The sequence below is a fragment of the Megalobrama amblycephala genome, linkage group LG12 (assembly GCF_018812025.1).
Source record: "Megalobrama amblycephala isolate DHTTF-2021 linkage group LG12, ASM1881202v1, whole genome shotgun sequence".
Classification (NCBI taxonomy): domain Eukaryota; kingdom Metazoa; phylum Chordata; class Actinopteri; order Cypriniformes; family Xenocyprididae; genus Megalobrama; species Megalobrama amblycephala.
In genome coordinates this window covers 13,453,699-13,470,358 of record NC_063055.1, presented here as the reverse complement: position 1 = coordinate 13,470,358, position 16,660 = coordinate 13,453,699, and the positions used below count along the sequence as shown (strand labels likewise).

Here is a 16,660-nt window from a genome sequence, read left to right as displayed (position 1 = left end):
ATTTTTAATAATAATTATTGCACACACCTGGATGCCATCTCAATCAACAATTTTCGAATTAGTGTACATGCAGTTTTATTGTCTCTCTAATTTACGAACTTCAATATTTGAAATTACGTATTTGTTATAAATTAATTTGTCAAAATGCAAGGCCATTAAAATGAAAAAAAAAAAAAATGTTTTTTGTTTTTTTTTAAATGGCTGACAACTTAAAATAAATGGTGACGAGTTAGCATCTAAAATGTCTGCTTTCCCCATTATGCATTTCAAGATAAATTCTTGATATTGAGAAAAAAAAATTGATGTGGTATTTGTCAACTACCCATTCTAGTAATTTTATAAATATACTATGCATTCTATCTATATCAATAATGCTAATATATACAAACATGATTATAAAGACGCTTGATTTATTCACGCTCATACTTGTGAATCTGAGGATACACAGTAGGGTGATCCAAACAGTTTGTTGACTCACTCCCTCTGCATGTTCTTGTTCAACCCACACTTTTACAGTAGGCTGCTAAACTGCTCTGAGATCTCCATGGAAACTGTGGGCTGGCTAACTTTTACAGTGTTTGCATCAGACTTTGTAAAGAAGCAGTCGACCCTGGAAAGTTTAAGTGAAAAAAGCAGCACTTCTCTAGTGATATTTACTTATGAGGTGATGCATGTGACTCATGCAGACTGATAGCCATGATTATGTCAACAGGATCAGTCACTCCAATTGAACCTTTTCTAAGAGACTGATCTTTATTAGAAGTGTCAATGTTTGCAGTATCAGCATGTGATATGAGGCTCGTGATTCCGTGTGAACACAAGCAGAGGTGGGATTGATAAAGTTCAACGTCACAGAGACACTGAAGACGACAAAACAAGAACATTGTTCAAAGCATTTTATTGCATTTTTGTTGGTTTGTTTTGTACAAAACAATACAAAATTCTGCCACAACAGTCATAAATTTAGCTTTGAGTGAACTGCAGTCAGCCACATGGTACAGTAAAGTGCTTCTTTAAATCAATACCTACATTGTCCCAGGTGAGACCCCATGTCAGATTTTTCCCCAATTATTAATTTGGACAGAGTTTGGATTTTGGAAACGGACAAACAGTGCTCTTAATGAGTGTTGTTGACAACACTGCAAAAACAATAGCCTTCAGACTAGAGGGTCACATTAGATTATAAAACAAAAATAATATATATAAAAAGAATTGTGCACCTGAATACTTTTATCCCAATCTTTGCATTGCAGGGAAAAAAAAAAAAAAAAAAAAAAAAAAAAACCAACTTCATATTACAACACTTGTTTATAATGGCAAATATTGGCCTGTGTAAAACGGGAACATTGAATGAGAACTTTCTACATTTCCCCCCCTGAAAGAAATTTTATTTATATATATATTCTTGAGAATCCAAGTCAGATCTGTTACTACAAGGCAACCCATAACTACCTTATGGGTAAAACAGTTGTGAATCTTTTGTCAGAGGCACAGGGGCTTCAAAGGATCAGCCAAGCGCCACAGACATTTCAGAAAATACAAACCCAAACACTTGGGAAATCTGAAATATACCAAAGCCAAGGAGAAAGACAAAATACTGAACAGAAGTGGCGGAAATGGTACTTTCCAGACCAAAGATTGCTTTAAATCTCAGCTTATAAACATTTTTGTTTGCCATTTGTACACTGTAGCAAAAGAAGTTTCCTGAACAAAACATGAGGAAACTGTTGCACATACAATTCAAGTCTTACTATAAGACATAAAAACCCCACAAAGATGCATCTGTAAAAAGATTCTTAAAGAAAGAAAGACAAAAATCAATAAAGGTTACAATCAGTGTCATAATAATCAGCATAATGGGCCCTTCAAAACTAAGGACTGCCATTAGGTTTCTCATATCTCAGAGCAACATGTCAGGTGACACTCTGAAAACATTCAACAGGATCATATGCTTGGGCGATTTGAACTCCCATAAGTGACGCTAATGCTTGCAAAATTCATAAAGACTTGATCTGAATCCAGACTACTGGGTTTAAATGTTTTATGCACCTTGGAGAGGGAATGATGGTCTGTGCTCGGCTCAACCAAGTATGCTGTGTCTTATGAATTGGCATGGGAAAGGCTAAAACTGATCCGAGATCAGCACTCCCAGATACCTCAGTGCATTAGATTTTAGAAACGAGCGCACTTTGGCAAAAATTGTGTCTTACTAAAACGATCAAGCCACCAATCATTTCTGAGAGAAAAGGGGGAGTTTAAACAACCCTGAAGTCACTTCCAAAGCAAGAACAAACAGTAAAACATCAGATCTGTAGGACTATGACTCCCTCTCTTTTTTCCTTCCTTTGTTTTTTTCCTTCCTTTCAGCCCTCTAGCTCCAGTCACATTCACATACTCTTCTAGGTCTTTACAGCATATAAATCAACATTAATAAAGTAACAAAACTATAAAAAAAAAAAAAAAAAAAAGGAAAACGTTCCACCTGAACAGCACCTGCATAAAAATAAGATAGAAAATATCATTTCAATAAAAAGTTAAAAAGCTCAATAAAGTTTGAAACATCAGTGTGGCACACTCTAAATTGGAGTCAACCATTAACGTATATATATATATATATATAAAAATAAAATAAAATTAAAAAAAAAAAAAAAAAAAAAAAAAACAAGTAAACTTTCTTAGACCATTTCACTCATACAGCTACATTTTCTTGGAAGACTTTTTTTTTTTGTTTAGTTTTTTTGAATCCTTTTTTTTCCTGGAATGCTTTTTCCATTTTTTTTTTTTTTTTTTACGTTTTATGTTACTTGAAAATAATCTCTCCCTCCCCTCTTAATATTTATATAATTCGCTTTTGGTGGTATCCACAAGCTGATAGTTTGAAATTTCCGTACCATAATTATCCCCCTTAAAGTGGGGAACAAGTTCAAAACCTCGACTCCCGGATACAGACCATCGTCATTCACCTAATCACATTGGTAAACGTGTGCTTGTGCAACCACCTGGTTGCTTTCCAGCATGCACTTTATCCCAGTTGTGCTCAGAAATGTTTATATTCACTCTTATCAATTACTGATAAGATTTTTGGTGAATTTTACAGGAAACTGTTATGGTTTCCTAGATATCGGGTTGGATGCATCTGATACTGCAATTCCAATTTGAGTCTTGCAAGGCTGAAACCTTGCATTCAAAGTAAAATGCAGCATGTTTACTGGTTCTTTACCTAGGGGAAACCATGCCTCAAAAGCAGACTATCTGGAATATTCTGGCTTAGTGATGCAAGACGGTACTGGAAGGACACACTCTGGAAGTGCTTGAGTAATGGAGGAAAAAAATAGCTATTTCTATTGGTAAGGAGATTTTCTTGTCGGAATTAAAAGGCTGTGGGGATGGACAGCGATGCATTAAGTAAGGTGAGGCACTATTATCAGAGCTTTGCTCCACTTATACAAGATCTCTGCTAAAGTAATGCAAGTCAAAATAGCCTTCATCAGAGTTGCATAAGCACATACCAGTATCTTCAGTATCTGCTGAAGGGGAGGGGGATATATGCGCACACACACACACACACAAACAGACATACGTACAGGAAGAACGTTCCTGAAAAACAAATGCAGTTGCATCTCTCACAGAGAATATTCACAGTGGATCCAGTTGTAACGTGGAAGCAGCACAAAAAGGTTTGGGTAGGGGGTGGGGGTATTAGACCTTTGGTGTTTGAGCTGGTATTTATGCTCTACCTTTAGACAAATTTCCAAATGGCTTATGTAACCCAATCGCTATCCTAAACAGAGTCCAGTTCATTCGCCTTGAGCTCTCAAGGTGATTCCCATGCTGTCGAAAGTTGATCAAAGTGCTGTAGGAGTTCTTGCTCCAGTGCTTAAGGGAATTAAATAGATTTGCAACAGGCACAAACTGAACCATGGTTTAGGAAAGGACTGGGTCCCATTCAAGTGGGTAGAAGAAACGGAGAAGGATTTGCACAAAAGATAGCAGATACTTGTTCGTTCGTCCATTTGAAATTGGAAAATTGTTCACGGGAGCCCAGCTCAACCGATCAAGCACAGTCCCCCACAATGACCAGCGGTGCCAGGAGCTGCCTGAGCTCAGAGGCAGACACTGGTGCTCCTTTCAGCAGGCTATTCCTCTGTCTGCGCTTGGCCAGTTTGGAGTTGGAGGGAGGGGAGAGCCGCATGGACGTGGCACTGGCTGTGATGACCTGAGGAGGGTCAAGCTGCTGCTCTTCCAGGTCGTCTTGCTCGGCCAGTTGCCGGTTCATAGCAACAGCCTTGCCCGCAAAGAATGTCAGGTCCTTAGTGCTGCTATTCCTGTGAGCGTGGAAGGAAGGACAAGGTTAACCTGATGAGGATGCTGCATATATTAGTAGAAAAGCTTGTACCAACTCAACTCACCTTTGCGGCAGGATTGAGGAGGGGGGACAGTCCAAGGCACCCTGGAGGAAAAAAAAAAAAAAAAAAAAAAAAAAAAAAACATGAAGATACGGTCTTAAAGTTACTAAAAATACACATTTACAGATTTGTAGTGAACACACAACAAAACATTAAGTTCCTTACCCCTTGTACCCAGGGGTGTTGGAGAACCTGAGCGGCACTGAGACGTTTCTTGGCGTCCCGCACAAGCAGTTTGGAAATGAGGTCTTTGGCGCTGGAGGAAATATGAGCCCACTCTTTCTCTGGAAACTCATACTTGCCCTCCTGAATGCTTTCAAACAAGGTGTTCTGAGAGAAGAGAAGAAACAAGAGATGAGTTTATTATTATCATTCCATTGAGCAGCACATGAATATAATGCTTATGACGTAGGTTTACAACAGTGCGCAGTGGCTAGCGTGACTAAACGAGGGTGAGTTTTGTACCTGGCATGCTTGACAGGGTTCTCCGTTCTCCCATCCACAGTCACTTCCACAACGGCCCACGAAGGGAGGGTAACCACTCAGCATGATGTAGAGGATGACGCCCAGGCTCCACAGATCACAGCGTTTATCGTAGATTGTGGCCTCCTCGTTGAAGGCTTCCACAACTTCTGGTGCCATGTATTCGGCAGATCCACACTAAGGTGAGAGTGAGAAAAAGAGGAAGGAGGGGTGAGAAGAAAGTAATCAACTGCCACCTGGGTTGTTTCAGTGATGTGGCACAAGCACGGAACTGGCAGTCACATTGAAAAAAAAAAAAAAAAAAAAAAGTGCATGATGTGTTGGTTCTAAAGAGTTTTTCTTGCACTGTCACATTCTTGCATTCAGCTGACAAATGTCATGTGTTTTGTAGGACCCCTAAGCATGTCTGAGACCGACAGCATGAGAATCACATGGAAAACAGCAGGTCGTGCCAAGCTAGAGGGGGGTGGGAGGCAGGGGGTTGGCGACAGATTAACTGGTTGAACGCTAAAGGATTCACCGGTTCTTGCTCACGAAACGTATTTCTGCTGCAGTCCAGATGGAAAATGCGAAGGTGGAATACAGCACCTTAAATGAAGTAACCGAGGTAACGATTATGTCACAGATGGAGGCAGGGTGGTGAGTCATGGAGTGTTTTGAGGGCTCAGCTGCATGCACAGACTGCTTTGTTCATTCGGGCTCCGACCGCCTCTGCCTAAAACTAGGTCACGCGTTGGGACAGAAAAAAAATATAAAATAAAATAAAAGAAGAAGGATTGTGCGTCCCAGAAAACCCACATACTGTTCTTTATTACATAACAGCAACACACACTCATTTGCAGCATCAACAGCACACAAAAATCTGATGTAAAAGGATAAAACCTCTCTGGAGCACCAGTTCAGTAGTTCAGCAGGACAAAAAGATTTCTGGAAGGATCTGCAGAACTGGGTTCCTTTTAGTTTTCCTCAGTGGGCTGGGCCAGGCTGCTGCATTAAGCACCTATTATTATGCAATGCAAACTGAGGTCAGCGTTACAAAACTCGCTTTAGCAGGGGTTTTTTATTTTTTTATATGAGATCACGAATTCCAGAACTTCCCAGAATTCGTACACTGCAGTTCTAAACCATCTATCAAGGACATTATATGAACCCTAAATGACTGTAAATATAAAATAATTTGCCCATATAACTACTAACAATAAAATACATTATCGTACGTGGGTGAAGTTCAAAAGTAGGCGTAAAAAACTAATAATGCAGCAAATACAATGACGGGTACGACCAACCCCCCTCTGGATGTTTTCACAGATGTTCAAGTGCAACATGGTCATGTTTTGGTTTGTGTTTCTGAGGTTAAAGGAAGCGGTCGGTCTGCTCTGCTAGTCTCTTTTGTTATCCTCAACCCAGCTGCCGTTATTGCTCCGCCTTCTTGCACTTATGTAATGCTATTTCGCAGTGCAGGAATCCGAGTGCAGACAAAAGCTTCCACTGTTGCACCCAACCCCCCTCGACATGGCTGTTTTTGCTCACCGCCTCTCAACACCCTCACATTCAAGTGAACACTTCACCACCACCCCCACTCCTGAACAAAAGACTCACAAGGCACAGCACATCTAGAGCAGCCCAGCTGACATCAAAAACATTGCTACAGTATGTAACTAGTCAGTTTGCCAAATGTACCAGATTTCTAGAAACAGAGTACCCTGTAATTATCAAATGAGGGCTCATGTTTTGCAGCAGTTGCCTTGTGTTCTGTAAAATCTAAGTATATTCCTAAGGCTCACTCGTGTGCCTATCTCTGCGTCTTTGAGATAAGAGTGAGGGAGGGGGGTTTGAGTGATAACTGCGCAGCAGATTTTCACTTTCAAGACAAACTTTAGCTGTAAGACTAGCATAGCATTGCATCAGTCACTCTAAAGCAATGCAGTTACTAGCATCTAACAAGTGCTGATTATATATGGGGATTTCCAAGGAAGGACAAACTGGCTTGAGCAGTCGTGTTGTCGGTTCAGGTGTTTTTGTGGTAGGCAGTGAAGCATGCATCAGCTGTGCGAACAAGTCACCTATACATGTATGCAGATGTGAATTTCCCCTGTGGTTATCACAGTATAGAAGTACATGCATTGCAAAAGTGTAAAGAGAAAGCACTTTTCTACATGGTTCAGGCAGGAAGGTACACGCACTTCTCAGAAATCACGACTTTCTTGAAGCATCTGTTATGATCAGACTACACACAAACACAAAAGGCCTGTGGTAACAGTAAAAAAAAAAAAAGAGGGTTGTAAAAGAAATAAAAAAAGGGCAAGGAATCTCATAAACAGCAAAGCAATCTAGTGACAAACAAAGAGTTAACATCTAGCTAGCTGTGAGAAAAGAAAAAAAGAAAAAGAAAAAAACCCCTGATAAGATCCCTGGGATCTTGCCCAAGAAAAACATGTTGAGTGCATGACCAGAGAGTGCACTAGATGCTCCTCCCCCTTTTTATCCTCCCTCTCACCAAACCAATCACAGACCAGTTGCTAGGTGTGGGGTGGTAACACAGATTGAAAGACTAATGCCCAGACAGGCTTGAGGAAATATCCACAGAGACAAAAACAAAAGAGAAAATGGAGTTTAAAATGTGCCGAAGGCAGAAGTTACGACAGGAAATTGGAGCACAAAGGCGAAAAATGTTTGTTTGGGTTGAATTCTTGTTCTCTTTAAGCTGTAAGTCACATGGGGGGTTGTGGATGATGAAATTGGAACCATCTAAACACTAGCTCAAAAGTTTAAAAATCACAAAAGAACGTTCTGATCAACATTCTGTTCCTTCCTGATGAAGTTACTTGCATTTCTGGAATGTAGAGACTCTGAATGTTTTATTCCTGGCTGTTTTCATTTCATTCTCACTGCACAACAAAGTTTAAGGGATAGTTCAGAACCTTTATGACTTCCCTTCTTCTGTGGAAAACAAAAGATGATATTTTGAAGAATGTTTTAAATACATAGAATGTATTAAATCAAACCCTCTCCCCTATGGCAGAATCACACGAGACTATTGGCTAATCAGCAAGCACAGGGCAAAAAGACAAACCCCACATTGTTTACTTACTAGATACACTAGAACCTTTCACCCTTTAACCATTCAGTCCACAAATAGTCCTTTCAACAAGTTGTTGGACCCAACTCGGGTTACCCTGAAAGCCCCATGCTGAGGATTTCTCACTGTCCACCCCGCCGTATCACCTGTTCTAAGCTGTCTTGCCCCAATCATTCAAAGCTATGAAGCTGAAGACAGATATTTGTTTACACACACACACAGCAGAGATAACCGCAAGAGTTGCTTTGAGTCATACACCCAGTTTCAAATATTTTGAAAGAAACCATAACCGGTTATAAGTTTTGAGATTGTAACTTTGTAAACCATCTTATCCACAAGTGGGTGAAGTCGATAACAACAGGGATGTAGATAAACCAAGAACTGACTCGATACTGCTGCTCCACTATCTCACAACAGAAAATTGTTGCCTCTTTAAAAGATCTATAGTGGTCATAAAACCATTCCTTGACCTCAGCACTGTCTCTAGAATGATTAAATTAGCCAATTAGAACGAGCTACGTTACTGACACCACCCCAAGTCAACCAATGGCATTAAAGCAGGTCTTCCAGATAAGAAACAACAGTGACAATGTGTTCATCTTATCCACAGACTTCGAAATATCAGGGAGGAGGCTGTTAACGGCTTATCCTGTTTGTTTCTCAACCAAATGCGATATTTTGTTTGGGCGAATCTGTTTACAGGGTCACAAAGACACTTACTGGAGTGAGGAGCTCTGGAGTGGAGATGGGTGAACTGTCACTGTTGAGTTTAATTCCGCTGCCCAGATCGAAATCGCAAATCTTCACAGGCGAAATCTGCAAGAAACATGCGAGCAGGAAATCAGATCAAAATCTTCTGCTCAGAAATGACAATCAGCAATTGACAGACATGCCCGAGTGTTTACAGTCTGCCTGGAAACCTCAAATCATCGGATCATACTTTCTAAACCACAAATGCAAAGCGTAGCTTGAAATTCTGAAAAGCCAAACATGCTGATGTAAAAGACTCACCCTGTGCTCGTGTTCACACAAGATGTTTTCAGGCTTCAGGTCTCTATGGGCCATACCTACAAGAGCACAAACACAAGTCATGCGTTAGTTGTGGTATTCAGGCTAAGTGAGGATTGTCGATGGAGGCAAAGATAGGACGGCAAATGTTTCCAACACAACTTGTTGCTAAGTGCTACTAAAATTACCTTAGCATCCCCTCACCCAACAGTACTGGCAGGAATAAAACCTTTCAGCCCACAACTTTACCTAGAAATCCAGTGCGCATCCCTCAAGCTAGCTGATGAAATATGATCGAGATACAACTCGATATGATTTCCAACAACCCCCTTAACTTGCCCTTTCCCACCCCCCATGTGTAACACCATCTTCTTATCTCCCCTTTCCAGGCCTAAAAGAACCCCCTCCCTATCCGTGTTCTCGTACCTTTATTGTGAAGGAAGTCCAGCGCACTCGCAATGTCCTGCACCACAATGCTGGCTTCCTGCTCGCTAAAGTATCTCCTCTTGTGAATGTGGGCCAAGACGGAGCCTAAAAAACCCCACATTGTTATGCATTAATACCAATGCAAGCGATCTTTACATTCCAATGGAGAGGGTCTCAATTAAATTACTCTGGGCTGGTCTATGGGCCCAGGGGAGGCTGGGTAATGTTTCTCTAGAGTAACATAACACCACAGAAAACACACATACCTCCTCTGAGCTTCTCAAACACAAGGTAAAACTTGTCCTCCTCCTCAAAAAACTCCACTAGCTCCAGAATATTTCTGTTGGGTGGACAAAACACAACGTTTTAAGTTAAAATGACATTGTCGACAATTGCAGACCATTAAAATGAATCACATACAAGATTTTTATTGACAATATTTTTTAAATTAATGGGTTACCTGTGGCCCTGACACTGGTACAGCATTTCCACCTCCCTGAAAACCCGACTCCTGCTGTGTCCTGGCCTCTTCTCAATGATCTATGAGGTGAAAACGATACCAGGTTAAGATCAAAGCCGAAATGAGAAGCAACATCCTGAGGTGACAACCACCCCCTTAAACTCTGTGACCATTTGGTTATAAATTACTTTCCTAAAGCAATAAACAGAGCTGTTTAATCCACTTTAAAGCAATAGTTCACCCAAAAATAGAAATTGTCTCTTTTTTTTTTTTTTGTCATCCAAACCTGTATGACACTCCACTTTTGTGATATATCCATTTTTCCTTTCTTCTCTAAGGCTTTGGCAATGTATACGTGTGTTAAGTGTTATTTATGCATATAATACAAAAAAAAACATGCATGTATGTTACTGTTACATGTGTGTTGCATATAGCAAAGTTGATATATTTAAAAATTAAAATAGCAAAAATGGACAAAAACAGTTTTTTTGAAGATTCTTCAAAATATTGCGTTTTTTCTTTATTTGTCTTGAGTGAACTATCCCTTTAAGACAGAAAGTAAGTCCACACAACTCTAAATATAGTTTTTTTTTTTTTTTTTTTTTTTTAAATGTGACAATGACACTCAACCCCCCTGAGTCCAACTAAAAGTACGAGCAAAAGTTACTGTTGACACTGAATCACATCCTCCCCCATGCGAGGCCTCTGTGTATTCCTGATTGTGTGCGGCTCTTCCAGCTCCCTGGATTAGCGGCGCTATTGAGAGCGTGCAGGCGAGCACATAATGCGTATCAGTTTTAAGAATGAGGCCTGCGGGCCAGCGCATTCCCAAAAAACCCAGCACTACCGCCACTCGGCTGATTCAGCAATCGGTCTACTCAAAAGCCACAAAAAATTACAGGGTATAATAAATGCTTGAGGGAACCTGAGGGATGTGGTGACAAATTTCACCTAGTTGCTGAAGTCTAAACACATTATTTGCTTCAGAGAAAAGCCTGCTTCACAATAAGTTGGCAAATACATTATACACAATACAGAGGGAGTGAGAGCGCCCATAAATCTCCATGTTAGCTCAGGGAGGGGCCCTATAGAGTCTGACCGCTGTCTGTAAATCAAACCATGCTTGTAAACACACTACCAAGGCCCAGCTGAGACGGCTACTGGGGTTGTTTTCATTCACCCTTTCCTTTTGTTCAGACTAGGACGCCACAGATCTCAACCCCCCACCCCACGCAAAGAGGGGGTTGGCAGGACATCTGGTGAGAGTTGTCTGAAACCCATCCCAGCATAAACTGACCTAATGCTTGTAATGATCTATCCTCCTCAGGGACTGAAACACATCCCTAAATAATCATTTAGTCTTTGTGTAGCTGGCTATATTAAAAGAATGCGATGAAATTTAGGAGGATGATTTTCAGTATGGCGAAAATAACAAAATGTGGCAATAAGAAAAATGTTTGTTTGTAGAGAACTCAAAGTTTTTTTTAAAGAGATACTTTAAGAATTCAAATGCTTTAAAAAAAAAAAAAAAAAAAAAAAAAAAAAAAAAAAAAGTTGAGCTTCCTCAAATCTATCTAAAACAAGATTTTCTGGCACACAATGTACATTTCCTAATATGCTTTTGTTCTAGATTCCGCAATGTGCAAGAGAGCAAAAAAAAAAAAAAAAAAAAAAAAAAAGTAGGTAAACACTTAAAGGATTTAACTCCACCCTAGCCCCCCTTTCTCTTGAGGTTTATGTTTCGGCAGACTTGCCAGTACATAATGTTCCCGCCACGGTACGATCTACCAGCCAATGAAAGCAATGAATTGTAAAAGCATGTGACCCCTTCACTTCTCTGATTGGCTGGCCCTCTATCCGGTCTAACAAAAATAATGAAGTCTTTCCGCTAATCCTGCTCTGTAAAACTACAATAACACAACGGAGGGACTGGTTGTTCAAACATCCGTGTTTGTGAACAAGAACATCACTCCGTTAAGAAAAAAAAAACTGCTCAGACAGGTGCAAATAGTTCAGTTTGCAAAGTAAATACTATTCACTATTTTTACAAAATAATTACATAAAGAATTCTGTAATATTACCATTTCATAAACATGGCCTGACTTTGAACTTACAATCTTGCAGGAATCTAGCATGCCCTCACCAACCACATGCAGCAGTGCCAGTCAGCACAAAACGACTACAGTCACGTATGCTTGTCAAAGTGGGAAATTTCATTCCCGTCACCCATTTGATTCAATTTCCAAGAGACGGCTTCAAAGGGAAAGTCCTTTCTAACAATAGCCTGCGAATGCCATATCTGCACGGACGCTGCACATGGAATATCGGTTCGTTTACAACACACAAATGCTATTATAAGAAACACAACCCAAAGATGTGTCTGCATTGCCTCACCTCAGCTTAGTTAAATCAAATTTAACACAAGTAAACTATAAAGAATCTTACCTTCACAGCATATTCTTTGTGGGTGATTTGGCTGATGCAAGTCTGGACCCTGGCATAGGCCCCTTCCCCTAGCACCTCATCTTGCAGTTTATATACATCTGAAGTCAAAACAAAAGTGCTATTAATAAACTACTAAACTCATTTGGACCCGTCGAACTGTAAAAGTATACTTGGAAATTATAATACCTTAGCCATGCAAAAATAGAAAATGTCACCCCATCTGATATGCACTCACCCTCAAATCGCCCTGAGAAGCTGTCCGTTGCCCGGCATCTCTTTTTCTTCTTGTGTCTCTTTTTGGCATCTGGGATGTCGATGGGCTGGCTGGATGGTAGGTCTGCATGTCACAACAGAAAGAAAGTTTCAATTAAAAACCTGATACGCTGTCGTTAGGAATAAACACCAACAGAATGCGGCTTGATTATATGAAGAAAAAAATAAGCAGATGTTATTCGGCCCATATCTTTAAAAGTAAAATATGTAAACAAGGTCACGAATCACAGGCAGTGCTTTTTGTCAAATTTCAGGTCTTCCTACTGGTTTCTCAGGAACAGTTAGATAAAAAACAACAACAACTTACCAAGCCGGGCGGAACAATCAAAATTGAAGGCAGATTCAATGAGATGGGATCCTGTTTTGGAAAATTCCTCAGATTCAAAGGGGTTTTGGCCCTGAAGATTAAAAAAAGGGAGATTATTCACAATCTGAACAGTTTATCATTGTTGCATACTGGTTAATTGCCCAGCAGATACTTTTTATCAGAATTCTAATGGATAACTAAGAACTTCCTGGCATTCCGTTTAATGTTTAAACAGTCTTCTAGGATCTCTGATACCCTGGCCTATGCAATGAAATCAGCCTGAAAAACACTTGTGCCTATATTGTGATGTGATCCATTGCCTAATGCCAAAACAATTAAATATTAATGAATGCAACAGCAGTAGAGACTAGCGAGATCACACTCTCACCTTAAAAGAGCGATGGAATCCGGTAACTTCGGTGATCTTGTTCTGCACCATTTTGTCCTGATTTTTGTGACTTTGTTTCAACTGGTGGATGGCGGCAACAACGGTGGTCTTAGCTTTAGTGATCAAATTCACTCAGCTAATCCAATGTCTTAGGAACCGTGGTGCTTTTAACGGGAAACCTGAGAAAAACAAACAAAATGTTTGTAAATCTGGCAATGTTTTTAATTACTGTACATACAAAACACTAATTTCCAAGTTTCCAATAAGCAAATGCATATGCAAAGAGGTAATTTGTTTATTATTATTACTCTGTCACTGTAAATGATTTTTTTTTTTTTTTTGTATATTTCAGAATATGACTTGTTCTTCTGCAGATCTCATACAGTGGTAACTAAGAGTAAAAGATGCCAAAAAGGATGCAGAATCCAAACAACTCACAAGCTATATTGTATAGCTTTGTGTGAGGACAAAACAAAACCCATCTAGAGTTGAACTCGTGAACCGGATCAGTCCGGTTCGTGAACTAATCATTCAGTGCTGCGCCTCCAAAAGCATTGTTAGTCTAAATAGATCATAGAAATCATTAATCACCATTTATCACTACGATCTTATGCTTACGGTGCTTTTGGGGAACACAGCCCTGCTTGGTGTTATAAATTGGATCAAAAGAGTAGATTCAACAGATTCGACTCAAATGATTCATTCGCTCACGAATCGCACATCGCTCTATATACGCTTATTTTGAATAACACAGTCACGGTAGCATTACTCCAAAAGCCTTGGAATAAAATACAATTTAAAAAATAGTAGTGTGGAATACTTTTATGCTGATTCTGCTTTTTATACGAAGCTTGACCATTTTAGTTATCATTCATTGTGACTGAAAAAGACTTTCTTCAAAAATATCCAATTGCTTCTCCGTAGAAGTCAAATTCATAGTGGTTTGTCATTACAAGAGAATTCTCTCTCTTTATCTAAAACTAATTTTTGAGTTAACTAGCCCTTTAAATAGTTACTGCAACAGACAAAATAAGACTACATGCGCAGTAATAGCAAGTCACGTCACGAGCAGGGACTTGCATTTACATGCCTCGGAGACTTGTGCCAAGAATAACTCCGGTAGAAAAGCTTACTATTTCCGTCCGTTATCCACTCAACGACATACGTTATTTATTCAAGCGACTGATCACACGTACTCGCGACGTTCAACGAATCACCACAGTTAATGATTACAATGAATGGTTCAAAAACAACATAAATCGAGCGGTTGCAAGAGTCCATAAGCATTATGAATCAGTATGAAGAAACACAAACCTCAGAAAGACAAATGACAGCACAATAATGAACTGACCTAAAGGTAGCTTCTAGATATTTCCAGAAATCTCTCAACAATAAACCAAATCAGACCGTTGCGCTGAATCCTTTTAAATCAAAACCATGGTGTTTTTATTTGTTTAGTCCGCTCATCTGTCAAGCCCGATAATACAGCTGAATGTGAAGCTCGTCCTTACCCCGTTGTTGTCTTTAAAGCTCCAGGCTTGACGCCGTTGTATGAGCCTCTGCTTCGGGAGCAGCAGATGGTGGCCGTGGGCGGTTGGGACTAAATGTGTGGAAGGTACAAAAAGACATACGGCGATCCTCGGTTTTATAATCTCACGCCCCTTCCTACCCTCCTCCTTTCAGTTAGACCAGCCCCCTCATCTCTGTAAACACGTACCACACACACTTTCACATCAATCGAGAGAGATAGAGAGAGAGAGAGAGAGAGAGAGAGAGAGAGTCACGTGGGCTGGTGACGAATGTTATGATTATAGCCTGAGGTGAATAGAAAGGCTGCAATGCTTTAGCCTGTTCATTCTTTTTCTGTAAAAATGAAAAGCCTTATAAATTAACACCGGTACAGTAATAAGAATCCACTCAAATTTATGATAAAACCTCAAACGTCCAATATCAAAATTTAATGTAGGCTACGTAGTGAACAAGCATTCATTTTGCCTGATGCAATATTCTGCAACAGGCAAATTAACTGTCAAAAAACCCAAATGACTAAGCGTGAGTGTTTGAGCAGCTGGTAAAAACTGGATTTCTATTAAGGAAATATCAAATAATCAAAGCAATAATGATGTATTTAGATGTTCATTACAAAATTAGTGATAATTAGTGATCTTCTTCTTACAACTATTAGTTTGTATTTATATTGTACAAACAAGTCTGTTTCTTGCTCATATACAAATACACACAATTTTACAGTTTCATAATAATAATAAAGTTGGAATCTATATCTCTGTGATGTAAATAAACCAGGTTTAAATGAATATAGGCTATAACTGTTTAATACAGGAATTCCAAAACATTTATATCAGTCCAATCCCTTTGACCCAAAATGTAATTTATTACAAGTTAATACGGTTACACTTTATTTTACAGTGCAGTAGTTACATTGTAATTAATCAAATAAGTACTGAGTACTATTAATTAACTTCATGTACTTTTAGTTACAGTTAGGGTTAGGGTTTGGATTAGGGTTAGTTACTTGTAGTTATGCATAATTTACTGCTATTACTATAGTTATGTAGTTAAGTGTAACTACGGCGCTGTAAAATAAAGTGTTACCGTTAATACTTCAATAATTCAACAACAAATTCATGTTCATCGTTCTCATGCCTGTTAATGGTCACATGTCATGCAGTTAAACAAATAAAAAAAATTTATTTTTAAATTATTTATTTTAATTTTATGATTTAATTAACTATAATCTTTTCCCCAGTTTGGGAAACCTCTCATGATGAATAAATCACAGGATGTAGATTATCTAGGAACATATGCATGTGGATTATCTACCACTAGAAAAAAAAAACTTTTGTTACTCTTAATTGGAACTCCAACATTCCTTTCCCTTAACAGGATGAAATCTTGACATAGATGGATGGGAATGTTGGAATCCACGGGCACACACCCAGTCATGACACCGGCACGTTTTACAGACATGCTGAGTCGGAGAGGCAGTCAGGAGTATCTGATCCGCATGCTGGTGTTAATGAAAGCCTTGATGATTTTGATGCCTTGAATGAGTTAAGGCCCAGACATGGTGGTTTTAATAGCCAAGTTATTACGGATTCTATGCAGTGTTCATTGTCACAAAAACATTGTGAAATGTTCATATCCTAAACTCACAAGGTTGTGTCAATAGCTATATATTATGTTCTCCAATGGTTCACGCTTTATTTTCTCAGGTGGTCAAATAATTAAATGCCACTAAGGGCCATTTGGCTCTGAGGGACATCTTGTGACTTTCCCCCTCCCTTCTGTCTATCTCTCTAGCTGCCCTCTCAATGTGTTTTGCCTATATATTCAGCCATGAAAACAGCCCTGAAGATTACGCAAA

The 16,660-nt window shown here is 39.4% G+C and overlaps 1 protein-coding gene across 2 annotated transcripts; it reads right to left on the bottom strand.

The window, feature by feature from the left end:
• Nucleotides 1-883: 883 nt before the first annotated feature.
• Nucleotides 884-14,961, bottom strand: mknk2b (MAPK interacting serine/threonine kinase 2b). Of its 2 annotated transcripts, XM_048208870.1 has the most exons (14): nucleotides 14,787-14,957; nucleotides 13,276-13,454; nucleotides 12,888-12,978; nucleotides 12,543-12,644; nucleotides 12,308-12,405; nucleotides 9,863-9,942; nucleotides 9,669-9,742; nucleotides 9,403-9,507; nucleotides 8,980-9,035; nucleotides 8,689-8,784; nucleotides 4,872-5,066; nucleotides 4,572-4,736; nucleotides 4,410-4,450; nucleotides 884-4,325 (listed from the first exon to the last, which is right to left on the bottom strand). In XM_048208870.1, exons 2-14 carry the CDS (start codon nucleotides 13,324-13,326, stop codon nucleotides 4,055-4,057), a joined length of 1,425 nt encoding a protein of 474 aa, XP_048064827.1. In that variant the 5' UTR covers nucleotides 13,327-13,454; nucleotides 14,787-14,957; the 3' UTR covers nucleotides 884-4,054. The 2 variants fall into 2 exon arrangements, with proteins under 2 accessions (XP_048064827.1, XP_048064828.1); XM_048208871.1 differs by lacking the exon at nucleotides 9,403-9,507 and having other exon boundaries at nucleotides 14,787-14,961.
• Between the last annotated feature and the right edge of the window lie 1,699 nt (nucleotides 14,962-16,660).

Excerpts from the sequence above, each read along its gene's own strand:
- mknk2b (XM_048208870.1), bottom strand. The coding sequence starts at position 13,326 with ATGGTGCAGAACAAGATCACCGAAGTTACCGGATTCCATCGCTCTTTT. Across the intron at positions 12,979-13,275 it reads GATTCCATCGCTCTTTTAAG|GGCCAAAACCCCTTTGAATC; the intron begins GTGAGAGTGTGA and ends TTTAATCTTCAG. Across the intron at positions 9,508-9,668 it reads GTTTGAGAAGCTCAGAGGAG|GCTCCGTCTTGGCCCACATT; the intron begins GTATGTGTGTTT and ends GGGGTTTTTTAG.